Source organism: Lithobates pipiens, unplaced genomic scaffold (genome assembly GCF_037356315.1).
Source record: "Lithobates pipiens isolate NorthernLeopardFrog02 unplaced genomic scaffold, aLitPip1_a1.2 Scaffold_27, whole genome shotgun sequence".
In the NCBI taxonomy this organism is placed as follows: domain Eukaryota; kingdom Metazoa; phylum Chordata; class Amphibia; order Anura; family Ranidae; genus Lithobates; species Lithobates pipiens.
Genome location: NW_027507788.1, coordinates 191,833,215 through 191,853,102, shown reverse-complemented (window position 1 = coordinate 191,853,102; position 19,888 = coordinate 191,833,215). Strand labels below are relative to the sequence as shown.

At 41.9% G+C, this 19,888-nt stretch overlaps 1 protein-coding gene across 9 annotated transcripts in view; it reads right to left on the bottom strand.

The window, feature by feature from the left end:
* Positions 1-19,888, bottom strand: part of SAMD11 (sterile alpha motif domain containing 11) — a 253,146-nt gene that overhangs the window by 58,419 nt on the left and 174,839 nt on the right. For all 9 annotated transcript variants that reach the window (XR_013263263.1, XM_077458075.1, XM_077458074.1 and 6 more), the window contains exon 6: positions 444-536. Coding sequence is in view for 8 of the 9 variants with exons in the window: in XM_077458075.1 (XP_077314201.1) it covers positions 444-536 (93 nt within the window). In the remaining variant the exon portion in view is untranslated. The remainder of the gene's footprint in view (positions 1-443; positions 537-19,888) is intronic.

The following is a 19,888-nucleotide window of genomic DNA, read 5'->3' as shown; positions in this document are numbered from 1 at the left end:
GAGCGTTCACAAGTCCCATACACAGCCACTAAGTAAAAGCAGCTGCCAGAGAGAGAAGCCACAGAGTCTGACAATGCTCTTCCTCATCTAGTTCCTTGTTGTCAGCTAGGAATGGATTGGATCACTGCTTAATGTCTGGGCTGACATCATGTAAAGTTTTAGCCGCCTCATTAACACCCATCTGCATGCAGAGCAAATCATTAGGGCACAGAGGAGTAATGTCCCTGCTAGCAAAGAAAGGGTGGACTAATGAGGCATTTTTATCCTCTCCGTGGCCCTTTGCCTCCTCCCTCCCACTCCACTTTGACACTCTGACAACACATCACCTTGACAACTCTCCCTCCCTCCATCCACGCCTCCTCTGCAGGATACACAGTCCCCCCCCCCCCCCCCCCCCCCTCCGCCAATGCGAGCTTTAAGGAAGCACAGCAAGCGCCACTCACCCTTCGGAGACTCGCTTCTGGCTTTCTTGCTTTCCACTGGGCACTCGCTGTTACTGTTGGGAGAGCATTCTCGCTTCTTGTCTAAAAAGTCATCTACAAAAAGAGAACAAAAGGACACGGGTTAGAGGCAATAAGATAACAGTACAATGTCATAAAGCATAAAGCACATTTTGTATTTGTACATGTGATGTTTTAGGCAAGTTCTATTGGCAGCAAAGGAGTTAAGGAGAAACGGAACACACAAAAAAAAAAAAAAAAGATAAGGTAATAATAAGACAAGCCCACTTGCAGCGCACTCCCAATATACAAGTGTTTTGTTCTTCCCCAGATCAGCCCGTGTGCATGTAGAGAGGATCAATGGAGAAATTTCCAGCTATAAATATATTGAATGCAGGATGTTCTTACTGAGATTCATCATCTGTCTCCTGTGTGTTTCCAAAGCTCTCAAACCCTGGTGCAGAACAAGTGGGAAGAAGCCTGGGATTCTCTCTACTCAGCTTCCTTTCAACAAGGATTCTTTAACACGCCTGCTCTCTCTCTCCCCCTCTGCTTCTGGCTGTCTCTCTGTCTTCACAGCTGTCTCGCCTCCTGTGCCTGCCTGTCTCTACCACTCCTCTGCCCTTCTGCTGCTGCTGCATGCTACGGAAACGTCAGACGTGCTTGCATTAGTGAGGCTCTGTGAGCCAACGCAAATATCTAATATACAATTACAGCGTCCCCCTGCACAGATTTCCAATCAATAGCCTCCTATTATGTGGCTGGGGGGAGGCTGGAAGCCTGATGCAGCTACACGCGGCAGGAAGGAAGAGGCAGACTGTCATTGGAAGCTTCAAATTCTCATCTATCAAGAGCTTGTTATAGAATGAAGGCAGCATCTTACAGGAAAAGCGAGCCCTTCACTAAAAGGGCAAGCTGTGCCTGTGGACTATAAATGCAAATGAAAGAATGCTACTTTATCTTCCTACACAAACAATATTAATTATAAATCACAACGGAATTCTATAGGAATGGCATCCCAATGTACGTATACAGAACATGCCCCACAAATGACAAAATTATTAACTTAAAAAGAAAATTTGAACAAAAATGCAAACATTTATCAAAGTTCTGATCATTACATTGGCTGCTGCTATCCAAGCACAAACTAAACAGTTGTTAATATTTTCCCCAATGTTGCTGTCATCAGCTTATCATACTCAGCCCTTTAGATGGACCATCACAAGATAAATATCCATTTAATAAATATATTTTGTGAATTAGATTATACATTGTTGGCGTGTTTAAAAAAGCATTTCAGTAAAAACTAAGAAAATAATATTGTCATTACAGGAGGATGGAAGTTCAACCAATGCGGGTAAGACGAGTCTACCGTATAGCTGGTTAGTTCTGCAAACCGCGGACAAAGCTACGAAGTATGGTACTTTCCCAAAAGCAGTTGGCAATTAATACATTAAACACAAAACAACTGGCTGTGGCTGTCTCCGAAGGCAGAGCAAGCGTTTGTTTTGTGGTGGTATAAAAGGGCAGACAAACAAGCACAGGCGAAGTTTGTACAAAGTCGCAGACGGTATGCTTGGTCACGAATTCTGCAAACACTGGAAAATCTCCATTCAACCTTCATCGTGTGCCACTGCCAGGAACGTTACAGACAAGGAAGGGCAGGAACCTACAGGCTTGCACTCTGAGCCAGAAACTACCCACACACAGACACGCTCACCCTATCCGAAACACACACACAGACATCCTCCCCACATTGACATGCACATACCAGGACTCATACCAAAATCACAAGCACCAGCTTAACCCCTTCATACTAGAACATCCAGCATCCTACTAACTTTTGATTATCATATTAATCCTCCATCTATTCACATAGGCTTATAGCAATACCTGACATATCTTTCTTTTAAAAGATCCCAACACCAGTTTGATAAGCACTTTGGGTCCCCCAGGGAGAAAAGCATTATATGAAATATTATCATCATTATTATTAAATAACCATTTATTGAGCACAGCACAATTCCATTATAGGTTAGAGGTACCCATTATTCCATCAGAATTACCTGGCCAGCCTTAGATGAGTAAAACATATATCGATAATGTCAAATAAGGCATCTCCTAGCTAACTGGACCCAGGAGACCTCAATCCGGCATATCCATTACAGCAGAGCCCAAGGGCAGTGCTGAAGTTAACATTTTAATTCAAGGTATCACTATTATATTTTATAGTTTTTGAGGTCCTGGCCAGAGTCAGACAGGAGACATAGAATGATTAACTTCCATTCTAGGCAATAGATTTTAATGCTGTAGAACAGGGATATGCAATTAGCGCACCTCCAGCTATTGCAAAACTACAAGTCCCATCATGCCTCTGCCTTTGGGTGTTATGCTTGTGGCTGTCAGAGTCTTGCTATGCCTCATGGGATTTGTAGTTCTGCAACAGCTGTAGGTCCGCTAATTGCATATCCCTGCTGTAGAAAAATGGCCCTAATGAGATATAATCAGTTCATTATCAGGTTTTCATAGAGTAGGTTATCGATGAATGCTATTGACATGCCTGTCTGGCACAGAAGGGGCATTTTGTGTAAACAAGTGGCTTGCCACTCCAAGCAAATGTTAGCGGTTCCTTATAGCTATGTGTTGCAATTGAAAATAAATTTCTGTTGACAGGCAATGATGGCGCTGTTCACAAATGAAATTGGTAGGACACATATTATGATTTCATGGTTGTTGTCATGCCGATTGCCATTTCATTTTTTTGTGATACAGGGACAGAAGGTGAAATTTCACCAACAGAACCACAGATAGTCTGCTGGTGTTCTATCCCTTCGTCATGCTATTAAAAATGAAAAAAGTTGGGGCCCAAGTTCCAATACTTTAACATGAATTTCAAAAAGATAACTTAACCACTTCAATACAGGGCACTTAAACACCTTCCTGCCCAGACCAATTTTGAGCTTTCAGCGCTGTCGCATTTTGAATGACAATTGCGCGGTCATGCTACATTGTACCCAAATGAAATTTTTATCATTTTTTTCCCACAAATAGAGCTTTCTTTTGGTGGTATTTGATCACCTCTACGGTTTTTATTTTTTGCGCTACAAATAAAAAAATACCGAAAGTTTTGAAAAAAAAAATGTTTTTTTTTGTTTCAGTTTCAAAACTTTGTAAATAAGTATGTTTTCTCCTTCACTGATGGGCACTGATGGGGCTACACTGATGGGCACTGATAAGGTGGCACTGATGGGCACCAATGAAGTGGCACTGATAGGCGGCACTGATGAGCGACACGGATGGGCGACACGGATGGGCGACACGGATGGACACTGATAGGTGGCACAAATTGGCACTGATAGCTGGCACGGATGGGCGGCACGGATGGGCATTGATTGGCGGCACAGGTGGGCATGGATAGGCGGCACAGGTGGGCATAGATAGGCGGCACAGGTGGGCATAGATAGGCGGCACAGGTGGGCACTCATAGGCGGCACAGGTGGGCACTCATAGGCGGCACAGGTGGGCACTCATAGGCGGCACAGGTGGGCACTCAGGCGGCACAGGTGGGCACTCATAGGCGGCACAGGTGGGCACTCATAGGCGGCATCGGTGTTATAGTAATGGATGCCAATCAGTGCCAAACAATAATGCATGCCAATCAGTGATGCCCATTGTGGCCACTGATTGGCATCCATTATGGGCACTGATTGGCACCCATTGTGCTGACTGGCACCCTGGTGGTCTAGGGAGGATTATGGATTTTTATTACCTTTTCCCTGGTGGTCTAGTGGTGTCCCTGGTGGTCCAGTGTGGGCATCCTCGGGGGGGCTGTGCTGATAATCGATCAGCACAGACCCCCCCTGTCAGAGGAGCAGCCGATCGGCTCTCCTCTACTCGCGTCTGACAGACGCGAGTGAGGGAAAGCCGATCACCGGCTCTTCCCATTTACACTGTGATCAGCCGTGATTGGACACGGCTGATCACATGGTAAAGAGTCTCCGTCGGAGACTCTTTACCGAGATCGTAGTTGCCGGGTGTCAGACTGACACCCCGCAACAACGATCGCCGTGATGCGCGCCCCCGGGGGCGCGCAGCGGCTCATTATCCTAATCACGTCATATGACGTCCGGTTAGGATAATGAAACCACTTTGCCGCCGTCAATTTGTAATAGGGCGGGCGGCAAGTGGTTAATTTTTCATTTTTGTTTTGTAAACAATACATTCAGCGGTAAGGATAAGGTCAACTGCATAATATGGTGCTAAAAATATAAAAGATATGTGCTGTCTCATGTGAATCAATAATTATATGTTGAGCGCCGTATCTTCACCTCCTCCTCCTCATATTCAAGGTGTACTAAAAATGCAGCAGTCTTACCTATATTTAGCGGACGATTTTTCTATACTATAACTGCATAATATCCCAGCAGATACAGCAGGAAGTGTTTGACCAGTTCAACCACATCTATACCACAGTCCATATCCACTAATCATCAATTGCAGATAATGACAATATCATGGAAACATTTCATTAGCGAAAAAATGGTGTTTATAAAAAGCAAATAAGCGTTCCCCATTAACAACATCACCTATGACGAAACGCGTCTGAGAAGACACGCAGTGACGCCACCACGCTACACGAGGGGAGGACGGGCTCCCGAAATTGCCAGCCGGCTTTGCTGTTTTTATGCGATTGATGCAAGTATTTTTGTAAGTGTATTACTTTCTTTTTAATTCTTAAAACGTTTAAGCAGTCTCACACTATGGGCAGTCTCTTCTTTTCGAGCAACTAATGGAGTAAATGCCCTGTGAAGTATTTGAGTACCAATTTCATATGCTCATTACACTTCACCATCTGGTAAGCGCACTACTATCCTGGTGGTCGGGCATGTTTCTTCACCTTACAAAGTATATGTGAAGTCACTGTGGTGTTTTAATCAGGACTTTTATTTGGACCTTTTTTGCTTTCTATAAACACCATTTTTCCATTTTTGCTAATGAAATGTTTCCATGATATTGTCATTATCTGCAATTGAAGATTAGTGGATATGGACTTATAGATGTAGTTGAACTGTTTGAATATTTCAACCATTTCTTATGTGATAATAATTTTTTGTTTTATGGTTATTTTTATTTTAATTGATTATTTTAATTAGTATTATTGGCGCAGCTCTTCAATTGTCTTTCTTACTGCCTGTGTGTGTATCCCAACAGAGCTGCGGCCTATAGAGGTTTTATTGATTCTCCTGATAATTAATTGATTAATTAATTGATTAGTTCATTCATTTTCTAATCTTATCAATCGCGGTTTATTTTTTTACATTTTTTTCCACAGCAGGAAGCGTGGCATTTTAGGTTTCCATGTACCTGATCTGCACAGCTTGTCTTCTACACTTTCATTGTCCCCTGTGCAGGCTAAACTAACATTGGTTAGAATACAAAACTGTCAAGACTCTAGAAATGAAAACCACTGATGAAAGGTGCCAGTGGTTCCTAAAAGATACTTTTCATGAACATTCACACTGTTTACAGTGCCAAGGTGTTGGAAAAATCTAATTCTAGGTTACACCACTGATTTACTGTGGTAGTATTAGCGCCCCAAATTGTACAGAAATACTGACTATGCACAGCTCGAACACATAATGTTTCAAGTTGAGCATATTTGGTATTTCTGTACAATGTGCATAAGCTGCACACACCTTTTTGGCTCCATAGATTCCTGTTTTGCACCCGGGCTGGTGTCTCTTAACAGCTTGTGTTTATTGGGTCAGAGTGTAGCAGATGTGTGTGGGATAGGGGTAGGTTCTGGCTGCTTCTGATGATTACGATACAGTGTCCCAGATCTCTAAGATGATTTATTGAATTGGCCCTTGGTTTGCCATATTAATGTATGTTTGAGAATCCAAATATGATAGCACAGAGGGCAGTTCATATATCAAAAGTATTCAAACCTGAATTAATGGGCAGCAAGCTTGCAGGGTCCACGTCATCACTAAAGGGAAAGGTGGTGGAATGCAGATGCTGGAAATGCCACACAGCATAGCTAAATCTGTGACCCCAAACACAGTTAAAAGTAGTACAGTTTAGTCAGTCAAACAACCTGACCTCAATCAGCTGATTGGACAATGATGGAGCAGCAGCATACTGATCATATCATTCCTGTGCTCTTTTACATTAAGCGTGTTCATAATATGACTGACCAAGTCCTCACTGCTTCCCAGTTCTGGCCCTCTCTTTCCCAGTCTGCTGCAGGAGATTACAGGAGACTGATAACAAGAATGCCTTTACTAGTTCTATGTAAATTACATTTAATACAAGACTATATAGGAATACATAACTGGATTATATGGCATTTTTTAAATATCTGGCATTCAGCTTAAAGAGGAAGTAAATCCTGATTACTTCCTCTTTGATTCCCTGCAAAGGTAAAGCATAATGGACTACTATGCATCGTATAGTAGTCCATTATGTGTCACTTACCTGACACAGGAGCCAGCGAAGTCACCGCTGTCCCCTGTAGCACGGAGCCTCCATCTTCTCGGTGGGTCTCGCTGCTCCGGCGCTGTCATTCAACGAAGCCGCGATGACATCACTCCCGCACATGGGAGCCGCCACTCGCATATCGCCGTTGACAAGGGAAGCGCTCAGTGCGCCTGCGCGCCGCTGTCTACGACGCATGCGCCGTAGACAGCGGTGCCTGTGTTTTGGCAAATATCTCCTAAACTGTGTAGGTTTAGGAGATATTTCTTGGACCTACAGGTAAGCCTTAATCTAGGCTTACCTGTAGCTCAAAGTGGTTTGTAAGGGTTTACAACCACCTTAAGTGTACCCATCTATCAGTAATGGCAGCTAATTTGATGATTTAACCCAAAAAACAATGATATTACTGAAATGTTTAGAAAAAAAATATATACAGTATGTTCAGCTCATAAACAGAAACATGCACATTAGAGAGTAGCTCCATATTTATAAAAGTAATCCCACCAAGTGGCTCTGAATGGAGTTATCTTGCATTTGAGTATAAGTAGGCCCTACTGCACTAGGTAACTAAGAGCTAAAGCTGCATGCTGGCACTTTAAAGTAAGGCGTTCACATAGAAATGTCTTGTGCGTCATTTGCACCTAACCACAAGTAAACAATATGTTTGCTACAGCAGACATGAATTCTGAACTATTGCCATGGCTTCCTGCTCGCAGAGCATTGTGTTCTATACATGGATGAACAATACTTACACTGAACCCTACAAGAAGCTGTTGTGAAACTCTGCTCTCTGTTTGTTACTGTGTGAGCCTTATGGCTGCCTGTGAGATAAGCCAAAGGTTGGTGCACAGATTGCCGAAATGGGAAGGCATTCAATTAGGGATAAACCTCTCCAAGCGGGGCCTGTTCCAGACTTGAATTTAAAGGGCGAAAAACCATGTTTTACAGATATTGCCCATTAATACGTTTTTTTTTTACATAAAGGCTGACTTGAGGAGAATGTTTTACTCTTGCATTTACAGATATTACATAACCTTGAATTTACTGTTATATTATTTAACAAGGAGCTCTAAAGAATCCTGGCAGTTACAAGAGCTGGTAGAAGCTGAACTGCAGGAATTCAGCTTCTTTGTAAAAAGTGAAGGCACACTATGAGTTAAGCCCAAGGAGGTGCATGGTGTCTCCTGGGCTTATCTCTATTTAAATTTGACAGTTTTATTGCACTCCTTGAAAAATCTAAACTATTGGTGTATGCTCAGAGCCATAAACCTGTCAGATATAAACAATAAAGATAAGTTCAGGAGATATCTAGCACCTCCTTGGACTTAACTCACAGTGTTCTTGCACTTTTTGGAATTTAGCTTTAGCATATGTGTTATTATAGTAGTACATAGGACACTTTCATGCATAGGGAAAGACAGCCTGGACATGTAATATCCAAAGATAAACTCCAGGCAAACTGCTAAAAACACACATGGAATACATACAGTATATATGAGCTGTTTTACCTGTTAATTTACATCTCGCATAGCATGGTCAGGTGGAAGACACCTCTTACAATTAAGGAATATAGTGGTGTCCTCTCTTCATCCAAAGCCTTCTAACCGGACAGTAAAAGGGCAGCAGCAGAATAATGAGGTTTGGCAACTTGCTTCATATGGAGAGGACAATTGCAGGCTGTTTTCTTAGTACATGTTTCTTTTAAGTATGTATTATACTGCATTTTGACTATTTAGTTGTAAACTTTTACTATAGTTCACCATACATGCCATTATGGGAAGGAAAAGGGTAACCAAGATGACTAAATCATCTATATTACTTTTAGCACAACCCAACTAGTTATTGGATTGTTATAGACAGGGGCTTCTGATTTTCAATCACACCACACAGTTGCTATATCCAAGACAACTACTTTACAGCTGCAACAGTATAGCAGGAACCCATCACAACCCTTAACTCGTGAAAAACTATAGTTCTGGGTTTAACAATTTATTTAAAGGCCAAACGTTTTATTTTTTGGGATCAGTAGGGAATGGAGTGGAATAGTTTCTCTTTATATCCTGTTCTGGAGACACAACAGGAAGTTAAATAAAAAACCCTTCTTAGGCACATGTCATCACAACAGGTGATCCCACTGGAAGATTTTTCGGCACTTTATTCCTTGTAACAATGGATACAAGGCCAAACACAGAGTGTGAAGCTTTCCAGTAGGAACAGCAATAAAAACCTGACCGATTCAAACCATTCCCTACTCTATAAAAACCTAAAACAATTCATTTTGGCTTTAGATATACTTTTAACAGGGCAAAAATTCAGGTGTGAGAATCCAGTTCCTAACTGCCGTCTAAAACGATGGGGTAAAAAAGAAAATCACATATATCCCCCAAGTTTGGTAGAATGTTAATTCATTGAGATAAAGACACCAAGATACTTAAATTTAGATAAAGCATGCACCCGAGACCTGCATTAGTATGTTAAACAAATCAGCGGGAACAGCGTTCCAGCTAGAAGCTATGTTCCCTTCTCCAGCATCCCATATGATTTCTCTTTGTCTTCTTCAGTCTGTTGCCTTTATCCTATTCCCCTTGATCTAGATATCTCTTTTTCTCCCCTTTGTCTTTTTGGCTGTTACTTTTTTTCCGCCATCCTCTCATTCCCATTCCTCCTCTCCGGAGCTCTCTCTGCTATTAAACAGCAACCTGCAGGGCAAACACAGCTACAGGAAGCAGCATTAGTAGGCGGCAGTGGCATATCTTGCCTGTGCCCAGTTAATGATGCAGCACTTAACCAAAGTGACTTTAGAGAGCTCTGCCACTGAGCCTATCACTGTGTGAAGTGCCCCTAAAGTGCACATGGCAGAATTTGGCACAAACGCTCAGAGAGGCCGCCGTATCTCCTGTCTGTGTGACACGTCTGACGGCACAGACTTCTTAATTCCTTTCTCTTATTCCCTTAATCTGTCATCTTCATCAGGCAGGGGAAGTGGCAGCCAGCAAACCAGGGCCTGCCGCACAATCAATCTCCACATTACAGCTGACAGAATGGTGCTAATAACTTATTGATCTAATGTTTGCAGAGCCCCACTGGGGTTGAAGAGCTGCCACTGATTGGCTCGGAAAGCGGAGACTCTGCCCAGAGCAAAGCGGAAAGCTTTCAAACTGTCTCCTTCCTGAGGACCATGGAAAGAGGGTGGGAAAAAAAATGGGGGGGTGCGAAGCAAATACACAGAAGAAGGGGGGGGGGGGAGTGAATGTGTAGAGAGAGGGAATAATAATAACCATATAAAAGAAATGGGGCAAGGGAAACATAAACAGAGCGAATAATAAAAGATGACAAAGAATGAAGCAAAGAAAAATACAGTGCAAAAAATACTGAAAGGGAAGAAAGGGATAATTTAGTCTCTGGTGTAAAGGTGATAATGTACATTCAGACTGAGATTCTGAGAATAGTGTGGGCTAAACTACAGAAACAATTCTTGTGCAATTGGCTGCAACAATCTCTATACAATGTGCATTATGTTGCTTTCATTGACGATTGCTGTATTGTAATATAGTTGGGTTTAAAAAAAAAAAGTCTATCAAGTTCAACCAATAACTGGAATGCTTGGGAATTTGAATGGCAAGTAAAGGCTAGTTAAAACGAAAAAAAAAAACACAACATACATGTTATACTCCTCTGTGCAGTTGGATTTGTACAGAGCAGCCCAGATCCTCCTCTTCTCAGGTCCCTCTTTGCTGCTCCTAGCCCCTCCCTCCTTTGAGTGCGCTTCAGCCAGCAGCTTGCTACAGGGGGCAACCAAGCAGAGTCAGAGCCCAGTGTATCCATTCTGACACAGAGCCCCGACCCTCTCTCTCTTGATTGGCTGACTGACTTTGATTGACAGCTGTGGGAGCCAATGGCGCAAATGCTCTGTCTCAGCCAATCAGGAGGAGTGTCCTGGATGGCTGAGGGGTAGGTAATTAGGGGGTTGCTGGGGGGGGGGGGCTACTACACAAAGAAGGTTTTTTATATTAATGCATAGAATCCATTAAGGTAAAGCCTTTGCAACTCCTTTAAGCACGATAACCTACATTCTCCAGCAATAGAAAAACAAAGCAACCATGGAAATTTTGGGATCATGGCAATTAACGTTAGATTTCTTAAAAAAATTATAAGGTTACCGCTAAAGCAATTGAAATCAATGCTACAAAAGAAGAAAACTGGCCAAAGATGGATCGAATCTCAGCCAGTTCAGCAGGGACCAGGTAAGATTAGATCCGTCTTTAGGTAGCCTGGTTTTACCAAAGCCAATTCACTGATCGATTTGGGTACAACCAGCTTGTCAGGTTTTTTTAAATCTAATTGCTGCCTGCGGCTTTAGCCACCAACGGTAATCGTTGTGTTCTGCCAATGGGGATGCTTCCTAGTGCTGTGGAAGAGATTCCCCAGTCAACGCTGCTTGTGTTGTTGGGGAAATTGAGCAATTTTATTTCCTTTCACTCCTGGTAGAAGGAAAGAAAATCACATAATCTATGGGCTGCTTAAAAAGTAAAAACTATGTTAATAAGAACTTGGCTATTTAAAATTATAGCCCTAAAGCTGAATGCAATGAATGAAAGCAGTTTAGCTCATTCATTAATAAACATCACAATCTTATTTTTTTTTAAAGTGTAACTAAGAGCAATTTTTCTTTTTCATTTTGGATAGGGTAATGGTGGGTTATAACCACTGTCACTTTTTATTTTTGCCATATGTGTCCCAAAGGGGAGATTTCCCTCACTTCCTGTCCCATAGTTAAAACAGGGAATGGGAGAAATCCCCCCAAAGTGAGGGAATCCCAGGGTCCCCATTGGAAGATTTCTCCTCTATTACTGTTTTCACGTCAACCCAAAATTTGGGATTTTTTTCCCCCTTAACTTCTGATGATGGTAAACAGGACAAATAGAGCAGGTCACTCTCCCTAACGGGCACACAGACCGTGATTAAAAACTGACAGATGTTCTAATAAATCAAAAGAAAAAAAGTTTTGGCTTTAGGTACAGTTTATATAGTGTTCAAATAGACTGTAGGAATAGGTGACCTGTACAAATGTGTAGTACAGGCAGACCCTGAGTTATGAACATCTGAGTTGTAAACGACACCTACTTATAAACAGAGGCGGCGTGACATCACTGCTGGCCATTTGCGCTCTATGCTGGTCCCAGATACCGGGAACATTCCATATCAGTGCACAGGCTGGAGTCACACTTAAAAATCGACTTTTCCGACTTACAAAGAAATCTGATTTAAGAACAAACCTACAGTCCCTATCCTTGTTCGTAACACGGGGACTGCCGGTATAGGCCTAAACCTGTATGCCCTGGGAGGAAATATAAAGTTGTGGTGTTATTCATGGCACTCATCAGAAATTGGCTTGCCTGTGCTAGAGAAATGAAAGCAGAAATCTAGTTGGTTACAATTATAAAAAAACTCAATTGTTTTAAGTGTATCTCAGTGATGTGAATTCCATTATTCAGACTAACTTGAATAAGGCCAGCTAATCGGGATGTTTCCTAGCCTTGAGCTGGTGAGCTGCAATGCTTTTGAGATCCCAAGGTTAGATATGTCTTTTACTGGAAGAACCATTATATTTTTTTAGGCCCCACAAAATACCGCACCATTTTTTTGGGCCCTTAATGTGATTTGTAGATCATTTATTTATTTATACACTGATCCAAACTCTTGTGTGCATGCATATGTACTATGGATTCTTACAGACTAAAAAATGTGCTTATAATATACATATACACATTTGGGTTAAAAATGGATCAAGCATACTGATCAATTGCCTATAAACACATTCATGCGTATATGAAGCTACATGTAGAATTGAATACTCATAGCTGAAGGATGGAATATGCAAAAAATGACAACGGCACAGAGTGTGACATCCCAACAGCCGTATACAGGCCCGGCCCTGTAGAAAAACCACAAACACTTATTTGCTTCAACTACATGCCCCACCAGCATCTTGAACACTTGTGTTGATATATGTGGTCCAAGGAAAACAATAAAAGTTTAATGCATTTCAGTTATGTGAGAGCAAGGACATATTAATCATTCTAGAGGCGCTGAAGGTAATAATATCCTTCTGGAAGCTATGGGGAGACGCTTTTAGGATCAGGTCTACAGACTTGGAAATTTTAAGTATATCAGAGGAGTTATAACCCAAATCTTACTATAACCAATTCAGACCTCTGCTTTCATGTAATTTTCAGTTTTATTCATAGTTTTCATGGTGCTGTGTCCATTCATTATATCTGTATTCAATGCCAACATACAGGGTTTGGTCACTGGTTTTATTATTTTAAATTGAAAACATTTACAAAATCACTATAGAGAAACACCTATGTAGCAGAACCAAGAAATATAATTAAGACAGGCTGCAAGAGTCAAGACCAGGAAGGACGGAATAGTGTCACAATGATCCCAGCTCACACCCTTTACTCATCTTGTGATATTCTATTGTCATGATATTTGGAAAACTACCAACTTTGCTTGCAAGGGTCACAGAACTGTCATATTTTAAAGACCTTAACACTAGTTCATTCAATTAATCCCCAGGAATGTAAACGTGGGCCCAGCATGTCCATCAGTGAGAAAGGGGTAATAGGTTGCCAGGAATATGACAGCAGAGTAAAGTGGCTGAATAGTGGAAAGCGACGGCAAAAAAGGTGGATGTTTACCTCTCACCCTGTCATCTCTAGACAGCAAAACTGACAATCAGGCTGAGGCCAGGGAGGCTGCGGAATAAAGGTGGCAATGTGATCCATTGGAGGGAGCAAGAGAAGAATCAGCGGAATAAATGAACAGACACAGACATGCCAGCAAGATTTTTGACACACTTACATGAGTTATCCTTCAGTTATCTGCCTGAAGAAGAGGGCTTCAGAGGAACACGGAGGTGCTGCACACAGTAGAATTGCAGCTCTGTCCCTCTGTGCTCTGAATGCCCAAGCTGGTAAAGCCCTGATACCATACAGTACATAGCTACCACCTGATAAAATCTGTGATCTGTTAATAGCAATACAAAAAAATATATAATTTCCAAAATAAAGATGGACTTTTCACATGCCACATTTTGTCCCATAGTACAGGATTTGGGCTTCATGGCAACAAACAGGGGCAGCCTTCTGTAAACTTGGACTGCAGAACCAAAGTTGTGAACAGCTCATATTACTCTTTAGGGATTATTCAGTTCTGTATGTCTGTTTGTCTTGCTTGCTGACTACGGATTATATTATTTAAGTATTAAAGTGAATCTATAGTATTTGTCAGGTAACAAAGATGAATGTGATGAGCTTTAAAGTTATTGTAGAGGCTTGTTTAAAAAAAATAATAATAACAAACATGTTATACTTACCTCCTCGGTAAAGTTGGTTTTGCACAGAGCAGCCCAGATCCTCCTCTTCTTGGGTCCCTCTTTCGTGGTCCCTCCCTCTTTTGAGTGCCCCTCAGCCAGCAGCTTGCTAGAGGGGTCACCCAAGTTGAGTCAGAGCTCTGTGTACCCATTCAGACCTGGCCCCACCCCTTCTCTGCCCTGATTGGCTGACTGACAGCCACAAGGGACAATAGCGCAACTGCTCTGTCTCAGCCAATCAGGAGGATGTGTACTGGATGGCTGAGGGGATCGTGGACATCGCTGGAGAGAGAAGGAGCTCAGGTAGGTCATTAGGGGGTGCTGGGGTGGCTGCTACACACAGAAGGTTTTTTATCTTAATGCATAGAATGCATTAAAATAAAAAAATAAAAACTTCTGTCTTTACAACTCCTTTAAGTCCCCCCACTTACCTGAATCGCAGGGTGGATCTGCAAATGGAGAGACTACAAGTGCCATCTGCCACCATGTCAGAGGAAATAAAAGTTCTCAGTGTAAGTTCAGAGACAGGAGTAGCCTGTGGGAGCCTGCATATTGCATATGCAATCCACTGATCACAGTTGTTTAAGCCCTTGTACACACGGTCGGACCTTCCGACAACAAAGTCCGACGAATTTTGTCCGAAACTGGTGTTGCATACACACGGTCAGACAAAGTTGTTGGAAAATCCGATCGTTCGTAACGCGATGACGTTATTTCGTTACGACGGGGCTACATTTAGGCTAGTAGCCAATAGCTTTGGTCTAGGAATTTGATCTGAGCATGCGTGGCACTTTGTCAGATCGGAATTCTCTACAAGCAATCGGACAAAGTCATCATTGTTGTCGGAAAGTTTTATATCCAGCTCTCAAACTTTGCTGGTCGGACAGGAAAAAGTCTGATGAAGCCCACACACGGTCGGATTATCCAACAACACGGTCCGATCGGACATTTTCTGTCGGAATGTCCGACCGTGTGTGCAAAGGCTTACAGGAAAAAAGTAATAAATGCACAATTTTCTGGGTCTGCTTTTTTTAAAAAGATTGAATATACCTTTAAATTATATCTAAACTTAAACTGAACATATTGCAGATTACCAGACCTTGGATGTGGTGCATTTTAGGAAGCAGAATTTATAACTGTTTGAACAATGGAAATATTTTTGTTGTGCCCAGTGTTCACCATTCAACCATGGACAACAATTGGTAAATAGGCAATAATAGTACCTAGAAAGCTGACACATCCCTATTGATGCAACTACATAGCCACTCAGATTGTCTTACTCAGAGAGGTCTACTGGTATTAATCCATTCCATCAAGAGGACTGGGACTGTCAGTACCGGCACTAATTCGACTATCTGTACCTAACACGGTCTCAGTCCCACAAACCCCTTGGCTGTATCTTCCAAACAAATCCCTGTAGCAGCTCATTCGCTTTATCCTGTAAAAATGTGTTAAGCACACACTTTATTAGAGTATGTGTCACAGGCATCCATTCTGTAGCTCTCCTTGCCTTCCGCTTTCCATGCTGTGAGTGTCTGGTTTTATCACTCACTCTGCCTCTGTTTTTTCACAGCTAGCTTCCCCCTTGTCAACGTGTCTCAGCGCTTCTCTCCTGTGTGCAGTGGGGTGAGCTTTTCACGCCCTGCCGTGCAGCTGCATCCACAGAGCCAGGTGAAGCTGACATTCCTGTCACGCTGATTGCACAGATAGCCAAGCGCCACATCCATCTCATCAAGCACAGGGATAGCAGCAAAGAAAAAAAAAATCAATCACCTGCCACAAGAGCTAACAATCTAACTTTAACAAGAGGGATGGGAAAAAAAACCACTGAGTCTATGTATTTTTATTTTTTTCAAAATATTAACCACTACATTCCTTATAATGCCAGTGCTCTTGGATTTGCTTAAACATGGACAGCAAGGCAGCAATTAATTCACTGTGCTCCTGCACCAGGCGGCACAAATCCATTTTCTCCTTAGTTGGGATTCTCGTTTCCAGAATCAGAAAACAAGAACACCTAAAACCCATATATGTAATTGCATAAAACCAGTGTAAAGGGGCACTCCTCCACACACGGACCACATAGCCAACGTCTTTCTGCAATGCTTACAAAAGGTCTCTCCTTCTTCCTACTATACCTTTGACTGTGTAGAGCAGCCTTTCTCAACCTTTTTAACACAGAGGAACCCTTGAAATAGTTTGTCGGTCTCGGGGAACCCCTGCTAAAAATGAGAAATCCATAACTCATGATACAATCATGTGATGGTCAGTGAGAGGAATGGTCCTTAAGCCGCGTACACACGGTCGGAGAATCCGTCGGAATGCGTCTTATCGGACCGTTTCATCAGATAATCCGACTGTGTGTGGTATGCATCGGACTGATTCCGTCCGACCCAATTTTCCAACATGTTGGAAATATTTCCCGACCAACTGGGCCGGTCGGAAGTAATCCGATCATGTGTAGAGAATTTTGATCGGACCAAGTGCCACGCATGCTCAGATCAAATTCCTACATCAAAGCTATTGGCTACTAGCCTGAATCTAGTCCCATCGTAATGAAATTACGTCATCACGTTCTGAAAGATAGGATTTTTCGACAACTTAGTCCGACCGTGTGTATGCAACAGTTTCGGACACAATCCGTCAGACTAAATCTGACAGACCAAATCCGACGGATTTGGTTGGCAGAATCTCCGACCGTGTGTACATGGGCTTATACTTCTGGTCATTGGGAAGAGTTACCTCCTTACAGATAGCTAAAAAGATCAATGGTGTCAGTGGGAACTTATCTGAGTCAGAAATTGCCCAATGCTGAAGGAACCCCTAGCAACCTCTGGAAGAACCCTAGAGTTCCACGGAACCCTGGTTGAGAATCACTGGTGTAGAGGCTTGCAGACCACGACAGCCAGTGCTTTATATATGATAAAGAGTTTGCAAATGGTTACAGAAATTGTCAAGCACCTCTGAAAATCTCACTGTGATCAATCCAGCCAAAGAGCAAAGGAGAATTTTCAGTGTGAATCAACAAATGTGTCTCAGGTCAGTTGTGACTTCAACAATAACAGGGAGATCCTGGATCTTTCATGCAATTCCTAGATCCTAGAGGCGATTCAGTTCGCATTGTGCGCTATACAAATATTTCATTCATTCATTCATTCATGTTATCTTACAAATGATATGGTCAAGCAGCAACCACCATCAATTCCTGGCTCTCTATACTGACCATGACTACCCATGTAGGTAGTCTTCACCAGGATAAGGGGATGATATTAGTAAGAATTGCATAAAACCAGGATGAGAAAAATCCCTATAATTAGGTAGCCATACCTAAAATATTCTACCAGTCTCTCAGGTTTCTGTATTGAACGCAATGCAATCACATTTACTGGCCTCTTCATATAACCAGCTAATTCTGTATTGGACTGAAAGATCCCAGAGTCTGCATCAAATTGTCTTCTGGGACTTTAAGAAAAAGTTAGAAAAAGCAAAGCATTTAGCAAGCAACAATGTAGGTGTGTGAAAGTCAAATTTATTAGATGGAACAATCCCAATTTCAAAATCCTATTCGTTTTGGATCTCAAACTTAGGTCTGGAGCTTAAATTTTGAATCAGCAGGAACAGAGTGAAATAGGAAAGGTAGGACGTGTGCGCCACTATGCCCAGGTCCTGTATTCTATAACCTGTTCTGGCAAAGATTTAGGTACAGATTAATAATGGATTGCAAAAGGAACACTCACGCCTCCTCTCCCTCACTATAAAATGATGACACGGTGTACAATGTCCTCTGGGTTGTCATGTGCCGCCTAATTCAGCATTAAACAAACACGCTGTGCTGTGCTGTTCTGCCTCACAGGTGAGACCAGGATATCCTGTATCACTATTAGATGTGCTGGTGTGAACACATTATGAGGTTTCCCATCATCCCCCAGCAAACAAAGAACTGATTACACCCCACTGGTTTTCATTTCATTTTTTTTTTTTTTATGCGTTTTACGGGTTTCTCTATGAGAGACGTGCTTTTGTTAAAAAATACATTGGATGAAAATGCAGAAATATCATGGACTATATATAATGCTATAGATCTCATCAGGCATTTTGTATGTAGTTAACTGTGTTAACTGGAGGAAGGAAGGTTGGGGTGCTGCCATCAACAACCAATCAAATGGTAGAGTCCAGAAGTAATAACTGACTGATAGATATTGGCAGCAGTACAAGTTCATTTTCAACACTATTTTTAAATATGGTCAGGTATTTTTATTCTAATAAAGAGGTATCAATACATTGGATTTATTGTAAAAGTAGCCTTGCACCTACAAAGAAACCAAAAGGCTACAGATCGACCAGCTATGTCTCATAAAATGTATGACACAACAGGAGGATGCAAGAGCAGAAGTTTAAATCTATTATCCAATACAATTCCTAGCACTAACATACTGTACAAACATGCCCTACCATTTCTATAAGCGCTGCTCTAACCTATTCTTATTTATAGGTATTCTGATCAAACTGGATGTGACAAAGACTTTGCAGACACCAACATTTTGATATTTTTCAGTCAAATGAACAATTAATTAGCTGTGCCATATAAATCAGTAATCCAAAAGTACTAAGAATCCAGCATGTGCCCGATCCTCAAGAGCTATACAGGTGTCTATGAGCTTGCTTAGGAGTACAGATAGAAATCATCAGGAAAATAACCCAACAGGAAGTGATCAGAACCGTTACTTTGTGATTAACAAGTTCTGGCTGGCTGTCTTGGGTTACTATGATTTCAACATGGACTTCATCTATTTAAAAAAAAAAAAAACCCTTTAAAATAAATTGAATAAAAAAAATAAAAATGCATACATATATATATATATATATATACACACACACACACATACAGATAGATATACATACACACACAGCATGGATATGTAGGAACACTTCTATACACAAGACCACTGCAATAAAACAATCATAGCTAACTTATGCGTCATTATCATCATGTACAAGTCAGGACATTACCAGAAAGGCAAGAGTTCCTCAGTGCGGGATGCAATGGAGCCGTGGTTAAAGAGACAGGTGTGTGCAAACACAGAGCCATAAGAAAAAGGACATGTGTTATCAGAGGTGGGCAGGTGCAATGTCTATCTCTCTCCCCCTCTGGGCTGGGCAAATTAGCTAAAGTGGATGGTCAGGATTGTACTTGTTTACAGAGACACCTCGAGCCGCTTAAGGAAGCTTCTAAATCTGTGTTTAATGTGCAAACCTGCAGCTTTCTGGCCTGCCTATGTCAGGAAGCCCGGCCTGCCTCATCCTTTTGTATGTCTTCTCCAATTAAGATTAAAGTGATCCTTGTGCTCAGCTCATCCCTCTCTCTAGATAAAACCTCTGAGCTCCAGCCAGCACTGCACCTAGAGTCTTATCACCTGCTAATCTCATCCTTCCTAAAGATAACAGGCAAACTGCTCACACAACTTTTCCCTGGTGTTATCTACTATATCCTCAGCACAGAGGAAAGCAGAAGAAAAACCCAGCCTATCAGGCTGGAAGTATCTTACAGCTTTTTAGCTGGCCACACATGGATCGAAATTCAATCAGTCCCATT